This window comes from Liolophura sinensis, chromosome 5 (genome assembly GCF_032854445.1).
Source record: "Liolophura sinensis isolate JHLJ2023 chromosome 5, CUHK_Ljap_v2, whole genome shotgun sequence".
Classification (NCBI taxonomy): Eukaryota; Metazoa; Mollusca; class Polyplacophora; order Chitonida; family Chitonidae; genus Liolophura; species Liolophura sinensis.
The window spans coordinates 12,778,359-12,794,552 of NC_088299.1; the positions used below are offsets into that span (position 1 = coordinate 12,778,359).

Below are 16,194 nucleotides of genomic sequence, written 5' to 3' on the forward strand. Positions count from 1 at the left end.
ACGGCAATTGGTCGCGACAGTTTTGTCGACTTACCCCCAGTGACGTTATTGTCCTGTTTTATGAGTAAAGTATAAATCCAAACACTCCCAGTATAAATTGGACATCCTCATCACAGGGGTCTCACATTTCCACCGATCGTCGTGCACAGTAGGCGAGGCCCTGTAATCAAGAGGGAGTGACAACCGAAGAGCACGCGTCCCGTGGGTAGAGGCATCCACTGTCCGAGGTGCTTACAACAGTGAACAGGTCCTCACTGTCCCCACCCACTCAGCACCTCCAGTTATAAGCCTTCACCTCAAAATGGGAACCCTAAGGATGCAATTCTGCCTAGTCTTCTGCGGACTTCTTGCGTCAGGGATCTTGTCTGTTTCCTCAGCAAATGAAGTAAGTGTCATTCATTTTTTCAGTACTCTGTTACTATGTTAGTTCAGAATTTGAACAAAGAATAACAATCGTTTATAGTCACTATTTTCTCAACTAAATCCACAAAGCGGAATGGATGACCAAATGATTATTTCTGCTAAATTTGACCAACTGTTAGGAAAGGTTTTCTGTACATATTTTTGTAATATATTTTTCTCCGCCACATTTTTCGTTAAGATTCTTGATTCAACCCGGTCATGCTATACTTTTGGATGGATCGATATCGGTTATTAAGATATTAGGCCTTAACGTTATTTTTGCGAACCTCTGAACTATCAGGCTGCAAGAATTAAGCTATATTCGTAAAACCTAATGTATTACACCATGAATGCAAGTATATAACGATTTTGTTAAAAAAAAAAGTGCTACTGATATGTGAACGCGAAGCGTTTAACTTGAGCGAAAAAAAAAACGAAACAGGACTTTTTGGACGTTTAAATGTATTTTGGTATTCCAGAAGTTTCATTATACTACACAAAACCCTGATCAAAATCAGACAGATCATTTCCCTCTATCTGGAGCTTTCGTCCCTCATTTGCATAGGCATTGTCAGGTATAGCCGCACTGTTTAACTTTAACTCCCAGGCCAGAAATAGCTGCTGTTATTTATGTATAATATTTTCTGATATACATGTATCCTGTTCTTCAAGTTTAACCTTGGGGTAACTGTGTTTTTTTTCTAGATTAATGAGTGTTGCCGTTATAAACAGTGTATTGATCGCAGAGGCGCAAAAACACCATCCAATGGAGAAAGTATTGTCTTATAATTGGCGAATTATAGAGCCGCGCAATTATTTTTCGTCTGCTGAAGTAAGATCCTGGATTTAATGGGCATATTGCGATTACTTTAGCTATATGCACTACTCACGGTAATAACGATTATTATAGCTAAAGTCAAATAAAACTTTATTTGATTGCCACAAGTTTCTGGCCCTACAATAACAAATGCACGAATGAATGCTTAGGGTTTTACGTTGCGCTTCACACTTTTCAGTAATATGACATATTAGGTGTGTGTACATACACTGTGTTTTCTTGTGGCAGGGCGAATGCTTGCCGCCAAAGTGCTACAGCCACTGAACTTTCATGCCTAAGACACAAGACATGACACCCCGCCCATTCACATTATAGTGAAACCGTGTCAACCCATCCTGTTTTCTAGCCATCCGTGCTGCGCCAAGCGATGCAGCAACAAGTAACATGTTTAAAGTCTTTGGTATGACCCGACGCGGATTTGATCCTAAGATTGCCGACTTCGAGGCGGACGCTCTAACTATTAGGTCATCAAAACGGTCTCTTACGCTAACGAAAAAGCGCGAGAAACTGGTCCAAAGCTTTTCCCGTATTCTGTCTGGTAATCTGTCAGCCGTATGTTTTAACCATATGTATGTATGTATGTAAGTATGTATGTATGTAAGTAAGTATGTATGTATGTATGTATTAGAATCGTTGGCTTTCAGAGATATTTGATATATTTGTTTGATAGCTGTTTAATTGTGTTCTCAAGGTGTTTTGACTTATATAATGTTGTCCTGTTTATGGCTGGAGGAAAGTTGGCAAGACGGAATAAGCTACCGCCCTTTACGAGGTGCCTGTTAAACTTCCAGACTTAAAGCCGCAGCCGAATCCACGCCCACGAAGTAGCACTGTAAATGTGCCCACATCGAGAAAGGCTTTTGCACGAGTACATGTCGGCGTGAGGTTTCTAACTATCTAAAAATTCGAATGTTAGATATGACTTCAATAACGTTATAACCTTGCCTGAGGGGACTAGCACTCCAGCGCTGCGCAGTGACCCAAGAGCCTCTCACCAATGCGGCCGCAAAATGCGTACAAAACTTAGTTATTATCTAACCCTGTCTTATGTCAAAGTAGTACTTTCAGATGTTGTATTTCGCATTTTAAGTGTTAAAATATTGTAATTTATCAACTTGCTGACATTTTACAGCATTTGACATGCATCATTTTAAGACTTTAAATGCTGATCCGTTTGCATTTTCACTTTAACAGAGCAATGTTTAATCCAGCAGTATAAAGACGACAAAACATGAGTAAATCGGATTGACCCTGTAGTAGTCCCTCTCTCTATAGGATAGGAAATAAATGAATTTATTTATTCATTTGTTCAATTATTGGTTTACGTCGTACTCAAAAATATTCCACTAATACGACGACGGCCAGCATTACAGTGTGAGAAAAACCATCCGCAGGTTTCGGGCAGACTGAAATAAATGAATCACGTGGTCAGTGGCAGTGCACGTGTCATTCCACAATTTGAGGTACTGGCAAACAAATGCTAAAAACTATAAAAAAAAAAAACGGATATACTGTCGTAATTGTAGATACTATCGCAAAAATGCTGCCAACAACGAGGAAAATCTCATCATGGAAGGACTGAAAAAATCTACAAGCTCGTGTAACGTTGTCCATTTCATTATTTTAAATGCTTTATCATCTTTGTTTTAAACCAGACTATAACTATAAATCTTAACTGTAACTTAATCTGTTCCCAAAGGCAAACCCTGGCGAACATTATACGTATGGTTTCCACGTCGACCGACTGAGAGATGTTGAAAAATGTCATCTGCAGTGCTTCGTTGTCACGTCGTCCTTCATCGTCACTTAAAGATAAATAACGTCCGAAATTTAGGTAAACACGCGGAGATTCCATTCATTTTATATCCACTAATATCGTAAATGTCCCATCCTATTCTACAATACATGACTTAAATTACATACCCGTTCTCCAAGGCGTTAAATCTTGTTTCTCCCAAGGATAATTTGATGTGCATGAATCTGTTTTCCGGACTACTTTGACAGCATGTTGTCATTAAATGTTTTGATTATTTAAATTCGGATAAATATTTATATTTCGCGTTTTTTTTTAAATTAACGAGAATTTAGCAAATACAATTTTCAGTATAAATGTATAAATAAGAACGCTGTCTGGCCATACATTCAGAGTTACCTGCTTACACTTCTGATCAACTGTCGGACAATAAACCGTCTTCTACATCCGGTTGTGCGTGTTTTTGTTGCATTTTCTGACTATTCAGCGGCAATCACCATGAGTGACTTTCTCTCTATCTCCCAAGCATTCCTCTTTGATGGCATAAACCTACAGTTTCAAAGACTCGTTGCGATTTATCCTGCTCTAATCGATGTAACAATTCAAGTCCTATCCATTAACCCTCGATTGCAACCTTACTCATTTGGATTGTCCTCGTCTAATCCACCTGTAAATGACCTCACTTAACTTGAGCGCCATCCAGGTGGGTAATCTATGAACTTAAATTGAATAGGTGTCGCCGTTAATTACAAGCAAAGGAATCACAAGGCTCTGTGCAAAGCTCGAATAGCAGCTGTGGTTGAAGAGAAGCCTGGAGTCCCTCATGTAATTGTGGCTGACCGCGCGTTTAAAGTCATAGAGACTGTGCACTTTGAAATCTTCAAGGGTTCTCACGACGGTACTTCAGGATGCAATGAGCGAGAAGAGAACATGCTTTTTCTTTCTGTGGATTTTTCGTGTCTGTGTTTCTGTGCATCTGTACCGAAGAGTAATGCCTCATAGATAATAGACGGTATGGCTCATGGTATTGATAATATTGACTTCGACGTGATAAATCTCCCTATGACTAGTTGTCCGGGTCACTTCACCTTCCTATGCATATATTTGAGGACCCTGGTTACACCCTAGACTCGGGAGTTCTCCACAGATGCAAGAACACAATACTTAAGACGCAAATGATATTTGAATCCTCTCGGCTTGGAAACGAGACCGCAGTCCTTATATACACGAGTGTAATATAGCCGGAGGACTCTGGCAGTCATGCTGTATGATCGTTTTCAATGTGGAGTGTTGTTCCTTACGATATAACCGCTAGACGGACAGAATAAAACCTTAATGGAGAAGCCAAAAAGTAGTACATATATACTGTACCCTAGAAGGAGTTTAAAAAGAAGAAAGATTTACAGCAAAAAGAGCAACGATGACAGTGTGGTAATTCGCTAATGATCGCACCTAACTCGAGAAATATGGCCTGTTGTAAATTTACCTTAGTTAGGGTTTTGTTGTAACTGTTCATGCAAACGCTTAAATAGAATAACAAATTACACGCCCCATATCGCCGTGGCTTCACCAGCATGACATTTGTATCAATAGTGACATTCCTATAGACTTCACGTGTCGTCTACAGGCATGGGTCTTATACTTGTTTGAATAAGTCTTGTGAGTTTCCGTTCTCCAGCAAGGAATATACAACGCGTAGAGGGAAAGCACAAGCTGGATGAGTCCACCAGTACAAGTGCTCGCTTAAAGCAAAGCAGAAAGTTAACTGTGACAAAAAAAACATAACCCGAATCAATACTTTTGGAGTTTTTTTGGAAAACCTTCAGTGTGGTAAAGATTTGGTCGTCATTAAGGTAATGAACCTCAGTGTGGATCTAATGCGTAGAATAACTTGCTGTAGGCCAAAGCTTAACTTATTGATCAGTTGCTTTGTGTTATTCCTTCGGGTGATATTTACGACAAAAAAAATCTTAATTTCTCCCATTGAGTTTCAGTAGATTTCTACATATGTTCCTGTATTAAATTGATCTTTCACTTGTGACTTTCATCTGAATTTAAGTAAATCAATGACCTATAAGTGAAATATTCTTGAAAATGGCATAAAAACTGCCCGGTTTCCTCACACCCTAATGCTCACCACCTTGGTATAAGTAAAATATTCGAGAGTGTGGCAAAAACCACCAATCAAAGAAACAAATATATGCAAACGGTGACATGAAGTGTGTTTCCGAATAAATAAAGACCAGTTAACAATGTCCAGGATAATGCCTTGATTTTATTTTAGTTTACCAAAACACTTTATAGACGATAACCTCAAAAGAAAAAATTATAACTTTCTTTCACGTATTTGAACAGCCAGCCTCACTGAGGCATATCGTTACCAGATTTTCGACATTTTGAATAAAAGTAAAAGTTCTAGCTGTCTATGGAGCCTGTGTATATAACACCGGGTTCTAAGTTGGTCTGTTGGATATACATGCCATTACACCATAGTTTTTGCCTGAAATAGTTGCTTCAGGGCACTTTTAAAGAATGTTTTCATATCTATGTATGTACATACATTATAATAGCCCTGTGTGTGTATTGAGTATACCATAAAATTTGATGAAATTTCAGTGATCACATTATACGGTGAGAAAAAGCCACGGAGACCATAGAAGGGAATGCTTCATATGTTTTTTACTCATCTGAAAAAATATAAGAAACATTTTTAAAAAATCAAGCTATTTTCTTGGACATTGTTTATTGTTCTTTATTCTGAAATATATTTCATATCAACATTTTATGTTTTCTTTGCATATAATTTTCTCAACTTTTAATATTCAACCAATAAAAATGCTGAAAATTTCGGAAGAACAAAATCTGGGTAAAATCTTGCAACTCATAAAAGAAGTGTGTCAAGTCTGTGTCAAGCAGCGCATGGATCGAGGGTTGAATTATAGGTGATTGACACATTGCCTTACTGGCGTGCCACGATGTACCCGAGTTTAACACTTTAGGGTCCTGAGCCAGGGAGGACTTAACTCCAGCTTTGTGCACAGGATTCATAAACAGCCAGACATACATATTCATTAAAATCATCACAGGTATTGAAATAATATATCCGGCAATTGCGCAGCATTCAGTGGTCCAGAGGTACAAACCCCTCAGAAAAACTACAAAAATGTGTAACGTATATCAGGCATAAATTATTTTGTTCTTGTTTAACGCCAAACTCAACATTGCATGGATGGATGAAATTGACGTCATAGTAAAATAACAACAACAACAATAACAAAAAACAACAATAACAAAAAACAATAACAAATGTCTTCGGAAAATTATTAAAGAATTTTACCTCGTTTAGTGTAAAGATATGCACACCATATTCACAGGAAACAAGTGGCAAAAATGAGTATCATCGACAGCTTACTGTGACCGGGGCCACACTAACAGTGGAGGGGGAAATCGAGTCTCTGTCCAAACCCGTGTGCCTCATGCGAGTCCTTCTTATGTCTTGTTCCGCTGGGAAAAAGAGTAAAAATTCAAAATTAAGGATTAGCTGACTAACTATTATAATTTTGTAGACATGGTTGACAAGTTCAGTTGTCTCTCACAAGTGTCTATACTAGCACAATGGAGTCGCAAGTTCTTATTCAGCTTTCGCTTAGGTTTGCCCATTTAATATCTTTCAATTTACATTTCAGAGTAGTAAGGCGTCAGCTATAGGTGACGATGACAGTTTAGGACTTTCTGGTAATATGATGCTTCAGGGGGGTTTCTCCAAAGAAGATACAGCCTTCCCACCAAACGAACTTGAAGACGGAACGTCCGAAAATGAAGATGAATCCCCCAAACGCGGGTTTGATCGTATTTCCCACAGCAGCGGCATTGGGAATTTTCGGAAACGGGCGTTTGATCGAATTGGTCATAGCACCGGGATGGGCAGCTTATATAAGAGAGGGTTTGATCGTATAGGGCATGCGTCGGGTATGGGAAGTTTGTATAAAAGAGGATTTGATCGCATTGGACACTCTACCGGAATGGGCAGTTTGTATAAAAGAGGATTTGATCGCATTGGACACGCTACCGGAATGGGCAGTTTGTATAAAAAAGGATTCGATCGCATTGGACACGCCACCGGAATGGGCAGTTTGTACAAAAGAGGATTTGACCGCATTGGACACGCTACCGGAATGGGCAGTTTGTACAAAAGAGGATTTGACCGTATTGGACATAGTTCTGGAATGGGTAGCTTGTACAAACGTGCTTTTGATCGTATTGGACACAGTACTGGCATGGGAAGTTTGTACAAACGCTCATTTGACCGCATTGGGCATAATTCAGGAATGGGTGCCCTTTACAAGAGAGAAGACGATGACACGTCCTCTGCATTAAACGGGATTTGGGAAGACGCCGAGATAGAGCCATCAGAAGAAAGAAGCAACGAGTAAAGGTCCCGTCTAACGTCCCAGGCCATTTCTAGACAATCTAAACAATACTATGTGAGAATATGTACGACCGATGCCGTTACCTGAAAAGGAGAACAATGTCCAAAGAAGAAGAATTACATTTGTTAAGCTTATTAAAAGCTTGGCTATAATTACACCTTTCAAAACCAAAAATGAATTTGGACCCGATATTTTCAATTTTTCTCTCCTCCTCTAAGTTTGTTTTAATATTTCAGCGTATACCAAAACATTGTCTTATATAAACGGTTAGCAAACTGACCGGTTACATGTATTTGTTCTTAACATTATTGGTCAAATAACAACATATGTTGAAAATGTGGCCTGGAACGTGTAGAGCACTAAGATTATAATCAGCCATACATGAATGTATATAACTGGACGTTTACTGATTATGATTTCCAACACTATTGTTATATCTTCTAAAGCTATACGTATTTCCATTTCGTACCTTTCCACACTCTTCAGCGTTATAGGCTGTGTTATTAATATAATTTTGCTGAGTCTTTCCCGCCTTTTGGGCACAGAAAACACTGAAATAAATCTACATTGCAGCAATCTGAATGATTTCGTTACCACTTGTCATCTGCACACTACACAGCATGCGGTGTGTCTGAAAATTGCCGATAACCTTATTGTTTCGTTAAAGTAAATTAAGTTTTACTAAGTGAATAACCGTAAAGCTGATTTATTGTATACTTTTAAATATCACTTATTTAAAATGTATGTCTGTTATATTATGTTTTGTAACACACGTATATACAGTAAAATATTAAGGCGCATTGAGCTCTGGTTTCCAACTGCAACGAAAACTTTACCCGATTCCCCTGGGACCGCATGTCAAGCTAACTAGGAGCAAGTATAGGGTACCATAAAAGAAACGCATAGGTGAAATTTGTAATTTTCCGCAGTGAGAAAACTCATTCAACGATGACACCAGACGCCAAGTGGACGTTTATGTCAATATCTGATGTCACCTATACGTTTTTTATTGTTATTTTGGGGGAGTATATTATTTAGACAACCTACAATGAGTACAGAGATATGTTTTGTTGATGTGGAAACCCTCTGTACAGCCAGCAATGGTATAAGGAAACCTTATGTTTGTATGTTAGCACACTGTGCACTCGCCACTGGTAAATGTAATATATTTTGTTGATGTAACAGCTTTGCGTTAAATTATGTGATTATGGAACTAGCAGATCTTGCTTTATGGGCATGTTTCTCTTGTCACCTGAATGAGCCGTTCGTGATGTAAGTAATATATAATAAACTGACAAACACTCCAAGTGAGTGGCAGATTATTGTATTTTAAGAAACTCCTATTTCAAAATAACAGAATCAAGGAGGCAAGTAACATTGGAATAAGTAAAGCCATTTGAAGTCTGAGAAGTCCGTTTTCCACAGGAACATTGGAGATCGATCTTGGATCCTTGTGCATGCCTTAGAAACTAGGAGACTTGAAATTTATTTTGCACCCAAAGAGGATGTCTTCTGTACAGTGAGCGAACTAGACGATTCCTATACAAGGGAAGTTACTCGTGCCTGCATTCGGCAAAGTGTCAGGACTCAAACGAAATGTAATTAATATAACCCTAGTCAATAATAGAAATCTTATTTTGGTTTGTTCTTTTTTGTTGTTCATTCATTTATTTGTTTGTATGTTTACTGATTTACACCGTATGTTAGTGACCACAACGTGTGATTCACTTGTGCTATCCTGAACAAGCTTATATGGGTTAGAAAAAAGATTTTCACTGAGAAAAATAATCATTAGGCATACAAACGCCAGTTCCATTACTTGGTTCATAGACACTTTAGTCTAAAATATACTGGAATCATCGATACGATAAATAAAAAGAATATTACGATGAAATTAGAAATCTAGGGGTCAAAACAAGGATAGACAGACGATCAATTCGTAGTCATCTTTTTGTACACAGTAGGAGATCACTTGTGAATATGGTTTGTTTACCAATTAGATAATCGTCTTAATATTATTTTTTTGTAGAGAACTCTATGGTCACCAAAAAGAAATATGTCGCCATGGTAGCGGAGATAGCACAAATATAATTTACTTATATATTTACTTATTTGATTGTTGTTTAACGCCATACACGTTGGTTATTTGTTCTATGGGTGGAGGAAACCAGGGTAAACCACCGGCCTTTGGCAAGTCACTTACAAGCTTTTGCCATATGTGATGTACAGATTTGGACACCATATTTGGTGGAAGACTAGTGATCTTCAACGAACGTGTCCCGCCTGTGGCGTCGACTACTTATTGTTATCAAAACCCCTTAAGCAGAGAGAGCGAAGAAATGTACAAGTTTCCTGCCCAAGGCCAGGTTTGAACCAGCGACCCGTAGATTCTAGGGTGTGGTAGACAAACACCTTTGAACAACACGGGCCGATTCCACACAACCGTTTGTGACTTTACTCAAAATTTAAAACCTCTTCACAATGCTCAGTTTTCGGTACTAGAAGTTGAACTTTACACACATATATCTTAAAATAACATTGATAAAGTGCACAAAATTTTAATTTCTAATACCGAGAAATAAGCTTTAAGATCGCATTTTAAATTTCGACTGAAGTCAGAAATTGCTGTGTGAAATCGGTCCCAGGCTGCTCCTCTAGGATACCCGGTGATGGATATTACGCCCATACGTGTCCTGTAAACGCTGCCGGTATGTAACTTGTTTACACCATACGAGAAAGTTGCATTATCGCTGAAGAGGGAGTAAGAAACCTATCTCCGATAAATTTCTAGAATAAGACAAAACTTCGAAGATGATTCCTTCAAAATTGACTCATTATTTGACATACATTATATCGCTTATGTATGGAAGCCGAATAAGGCCATCATCGTACCATCGTTCCATCGACCGGAGATGGATCGAAGTGGTGTCAAGATGATGCCAAGCGATATCACGATGATGGAAAGCCTTGGCACGATATGGCGAAGCGATGGCACTATGGCAGGAAGCGATGATCTGATGGCAGGACGTGACACTATGTATCGCTTGGTACCATCGTATCATCGCTTCGCGTCATCGTGCCACAGACCATAAGAAACGTGACCTGGTGCAGTGTGGTACATACATTTTATTATTACATAATCTATTTCTCTTAGCCAGTCGTCTGTATTCGTGTATCTGTAAAATCATACTGGCTACCCAAATTGCCTTTCCTTATTGACACGTAACACCAAAGCTTCACAAACTGATGTCGTACGTTTATATTATTGCAAGGAAAAGTCAGTTTGAATACTTTTCCTAATTCATAATGTTAAACTCCATAAACCTGATTTCAACACCAAGAACCCATTGCCTCGGGTGACGTCATAATTATTCAAGAACAAGTGGCAAGCTGGGGAATGGGCGTTGCGAGTACTTTGTTTTACAATAGGGGCGCCAACATGTGGTTAGAACAAACTCCACGCAGTAACACAGCCAACACTACTGTCTCAACGAATAGACTACATCGCTTTTTATAACAAAGTTTCCTCACATCCAGCCCTAAAACCCTGCTGTCAAAACATATTGAACTGAGGCCAATATCCAGCAAGTGAGTGCTTTTTTAAATAATTATGACGTCACCCGAGGCAATGATTTCTTGTGGTTGAAACCGAGGTTAATGCACCTTAACATTATGAGTTGGACTTCCAACATACCCATGCGTTGAGCTTGTGTTGTTTACGTGTCCAAAGGCTTCCTGCGCCTACACGGTTAAGATTACACGCCCGATGCTATACAAATCCAAATGGGTGTGTATAAAAAGGATTGACAAGTATCATTTTAGAAAATGAAAATAAAGACCACAATGCACTGCTCTGGTCACGTGAGTATTTTTGGGAAGGCAATGACACGAAGCCGTGACACGATGTCTCGATGACACGATGAAACGATTGCGCAATGGCACGGAGGGATGACACGAAGGCACGAAGCGATTGCGCGATGGCACAAAGCGATGACACGATGCTAGCACGTAAAAATAACCTTGGATTTCCAAGATTCTTAAAATTTGATTAATCTCTACCAACCAAACGACACCCACCGATAACGTAATAATTTGAGTTAATATTGTAATTCTATCCAATTATTTTTGATTGAATTGAATAGAAAGTTCAAGGCAAATCCTTTGGTTTCAGATACCCTATAACATTTGGGCCAACAGGCTTGGCCCTATTGATTTTTATGATTTATGTTCTGCTGCAAATCGCTACACGGATGGCCGGATGTTCAGATGGTATTTTGTCTGTAGCTTGCCCATTACTCGGCAGAGTAATGCCCCTTTATAGTTGAGCTGACAAGCATTCCTGTAACATATGCCTGGAACTTCAAATCGTCCTCCAACAGACAGCAAAATCCTAACTATATTAAGAGAATTATGCAAAACGCAGACAACTGAAAGGAGCCATTTTGCCGCAAAATGTAAATTAAAACAAACCTGCCAAGTACACGTAACAGTGGTGTATGTACACACGTACAAGTGTAGACCAATCTCCGTGTCTGCTTATTGGTGTACGTATTTTCGTATTCCTTTACGCCGCGATTAAAGCAGGGTGGGGCGAATCAGTGCATTTTAACATGGTCGGAATTTTGTTAGGCACGAATGGTCATTTTTTACACTGACACTGTTAAAACTGATTTAACCAACCGTCGATCACCTTGATGTCGTAACACCGGAACTTGAAATTCTCGTATTATCGAGATTCTAGATCACCCGCCTCGAATACCGAACATTCGGCCCCAGTTTGATTTCTAATCATGACTCGGCCTTCTATCTTGGAACCAGTGTATTGCGGCGACGACAGTCTTGGAACTAACTTTGTAATAGATATGACAAAGGTGGAGCTTGTTGAATGTGGCTATGACAGTCTTGGAACTTGTCGATTGTGGCTATGACAGTCTTGGATGTTGTTGATTCTGGATTTGACAATCTTAGAACCTGTTGAATGTCTCTATGGTAACCTTGTAACTCAAAAATGTAGACTTAATCAAACATTTCTTTCAATGCGCTTAAAACTCATACCGATGTGACTTTTTCGATTTATTTATTTATTAGTGTTTTACGTCGTACTAAATATATTAAATGGCGGCTGTTACGTTTATGTTGCAGAAGAAAACTAGATTCAAACACGTGACCTCAGTGCTCAAGTGACTGACGATCAAAGGAAGACAGTTATGCAAAATTAACAAACTGAAAACATACATTCATACAAAAGCAATGAATTCTCAAGCAATCGGATCAACCTGCACAAGGAAACTGTCAACGACGCATCGGGTTCTCTACATAGATACAATCTCTTGTGTACTCGTAATCAACGTCACCATAACAAAACCTCAGCGCACATGCCACCCATTCTCCTCTGTCAGCATCATGTTAACAACATCACAACACACACGCATGTATAAGCTCAATCAAGTCATACAGACCATCCAAGAATAGGAGGATAATGCTTGCTGTTAGCGTTTTAATGGATTTTCAAAAAGTTTATATTCTTGCACAACGAGACTTGCATTTATCGTGTCAAAAGCTTCGAATTTCCGCCAATCCTTAGCCTCAACAGCACTGATTATATCTCTATTTAGTTGTTGACTTCTTCTGATTTCTTTTTTATTTCATTCTTTCAAAAAAATTCCTTTTCCTTGTTGTTCCACCCACCGTTGCTTTCAGTCGAGCATGCATGTTAGGGACTCGGGGTGATCTTCTTTGGCCACGAACCTTACTAAATGCATTAGTCACGGTTTGTACGTTTGAATGCAATATTCCTCTCCGGCCGTACGTGGGAAGGTCCGTCAGCGACCTGCGGATGGTCGTGGGTTTCCCCCGGGCTCTGCCCGGTTTCCACCCACTATAATGCTGGCCGCCGTCATATAAATGAAATATTCTTGTGTACGGTGTAAAACACCAATCAAATAAATAAATAAGAAAAATAAATATACATATATCACTGTGGTCAGGTTTATTTAGAAATCAGGGTGTCAGGAGTAAGCCTTTAATGTATAATTGAACGATATTTACTCCGTGTATTGAATGCAGTAGATAGAAAATTCTTCGTAACGTAGTTAAAGACGTAATTTCCCGATTTTGAGAAAATCTGCATTGCGGGTGCAATGATATTTAATACTTTAATCTATCACTCGTGGCCCTACATTAGAGTCTGAGGAACTGCACTCTACTGCCAGCGTGAACTCCGGAACATTAATAAATAAACAATGAGGCGTGTTCGCATAAAGGTATTTGTGTCGGTCATTGTGTTACAAATGTATAATCTTGGTGATTGCATTGACCCACCAGGAAATAGGCGGACATTCTATATCAAAAATACTAATGGGTGGCCATATGTTACTTTTCAGAGTAAGATGTTCAAGGTATTTCAGAAAGTATATATTGCTGCAATCAATCTGCTTGTATGAAGATTGGACACTGACTGATGAAACGAAGTTATTTTTCATCTAGTGTCATGACAAAAACTTGGACAATCGTCCAAGGGCTCTGTCCGGCTTCCTCAAATCATAATGGTGACCGCAATCGTATAAGTGAAATATTTATAAGCACGGCGTAAAACACCAGTCAAGTAAATAAATAAGAAGAATAAATGTACATATATCACTGTGATCAGGTTTATTTAGAAATCGTGGTGTCAGGAGTAAGCCTTTAATGTATAATTGAACGATATTTACAACGTGCGTATTTTTTCCAATTCTTTGCATATCTTTCCTAAATTTTGAAATTTTGTTTACCTTTATTAGGGACAGTCAAATTGTTTTGCCGAGCAAAGATTGCACGGTTATTTAGCCAGAACGTTCATGATTTAAGAGAGCACGCCCCACGCAAACAAGTGAAAGAACGTTTACGTTGCTGTTCCTATTCAAACGATGGCCAAAGTGTTGTCGGCAACTACTGATTCTCTAGGGCAAACCGTGTTAACTTGACCAACATCGCGGTGACAATGAGCAACATTTTTTACACGCTTAAGTCTAGCTTGCTGAGATTTGCTTGGGGGCAAGCCTTTATGAACACCTTGCAACATTTGTCACGTCGGACATGTAGCATTGTTTTCTGTAGGTAGCACTTTGTGAGCTTGTGTTTCGCCACTTGCTCATTTACTGAGGCGCTCTTTGGAGCTTGTACCGCTCATTGTTTCTTTGTGCGAGTACGTACAGTTTGTCCCATTTCACCCTAAAAATGACACTGCGTATATTTCTGAGAAGTGAAACATTCATATATCGACCCTACTGTCAAACCGTTTGCTCCGAAAAGTTACACAATCACAGGCAATTGTGGACCAACCATCGTCAGAGTATCGTGCCCACTTTTCGGGCTGTCATCCTTCGATTAGAGAATTCCTCTTGACGGGATTCTTTATTTACGTGCGCTGACTCGCCTTTGGAAGCTGGAATATTCCATCTGGATTTAGACGCTATCATCAGGAAGACATCATATATTTTTGTAATTATTTGTATTGTTTTGTATATTATTGTCAGTTGAAGTATTTGTATATTTTGTTAGAATACATGTGTTGAACTTATTCAGGCGCCTTTGTGTTTCTTTGTTTGATCTTGTGTAAGGCCTATCGCAGATCTGAGAGTTAAGCAAGCCAGTTATTTCTCATTTTTACTCTCCGATAGTGGTTTACGCATGTGTGAAACCGGTTAGCTAGGAAATATGCTTTTAAGAGTTAGATCTGGAGTTCAGTAGCGAGTCCTGTCATTCTTGAAACATTACGCAATCTTCGTACAACCTCGATTAGTGACCAGCATAATGAAAAATAGGCTAGAAATTGGTCGGCCCTGTGTCCGTGTGACAGATAAGTCTACCCATCTTTCTGTGCCAACATTACGGGATCTTCAAATTTCAAAACTATGAGACATATTTCACCGGTTACGTGTGAACATTTGCCATTTCTCTCACTGTCGTTTCTCCTCTTGTTTTGATTTGTATGCTGTAAGTCTTTTATGACGTCATGGTGACAGGTAACTTTTCTTTTTGATTTACCTTGCACAAGATCTAAACTAATCATTTCAGGAAATGAAGGTCATCTTTCGGTGAAAACTTTGTTTATATGTACACATAGCACCCGCCCATGTTTAATTAACTGTACACATCTGCGCCACCGTTCCGTCAAGCGTCGATGTCACGGCACAAAGTGACGTCATCATGATGTCATAACCGCGCGTCCTCGTCGGAACCGGAAGATTCTGATCCAAGGCCAATTCCCAGCTCGGCTAATAAATGACAATCCTGGAGCTTGCTGATTGTGCTTCAGCAAAAGTCAACAGGCCAATTGCTGTTCTGTCCTCGCGTCACGTGTCGCTACATTATGCTTCAGTGGGGTAACCATATAAAAATGTCCACATTAGATACAGGGAAACAAGGAAACTATCAATGATCGCCACTTTTCTTCCAATAAAGGTAATTCTAATAAAACCTCAACCCTCATGTATTGTATACTGTTTTCTCTGTCAACTTGATTTTTGCAAAACCGCAACGCACACGCGTGTCTAGGCTCATTCGCACCAACGCACGTCTGACAGATTCCCCAAGAATTGCATGTGTTGGCGGTTTAATGGATTTTGGGAAAGTCTGTTCTTCCACAACGAGCGTTGCAGTCACTTATCAGCCACTTGTCATGTTAAAAGCTTCACATTTCCGCCGATGTTTGGTATGAACAGCACTGTTTGGCTGTCCATTCCTTCTGGTTTCTTTTTTATTTCATCCTCTCAAAAAACTTTCCATATTTC

The 16,194-nt window shown here is 39.2% G+C and overlaps 1 protein-coding gene across 1 annotated transcript; it reads left to right on the forward strand.

The window, feature by feature from the left end:
* Positions 1-276: 276 nt before the first annotated feature.
* Positions 277-9,119, forward strand: LOC135465901 (uncharacterized). Its single transcript, XM_064743272.1, has 2 exons — positions 277-385; positions 6,680-9,119. The coding sequence occupies exons 1-2, from the start codon at positions 302-304 to the stop codon at positions 7,424-7,426; spliced, it is 831 nt and encodes a 276-aa protein (XP_064599342.1). The 5' UTR covers positions 277-301; the 3' UTR covers positions 7,427-9,119.
* The last annotated feature ends 7,075 nt before the right edge of the window (positions 9,120-16,194 follow it).

Bases quoted from the DNA above. Each gene is read 5' to 3' on its own strand.
- LOC135465901 (XM_064743272.1), top strand. From the start codon at position 302: ATGGGAACCCTAAGGATGCAATTCTGCCTAGTCTTCTGCGGACTTCTT. The intron at 386-6,679 runs GTAAGTGTCATT...TTTACATTTCAG, and splicing joins CTGTTTCCTCAGCAAATGAA to AGTAGTAAGGCGTCAGCTAT.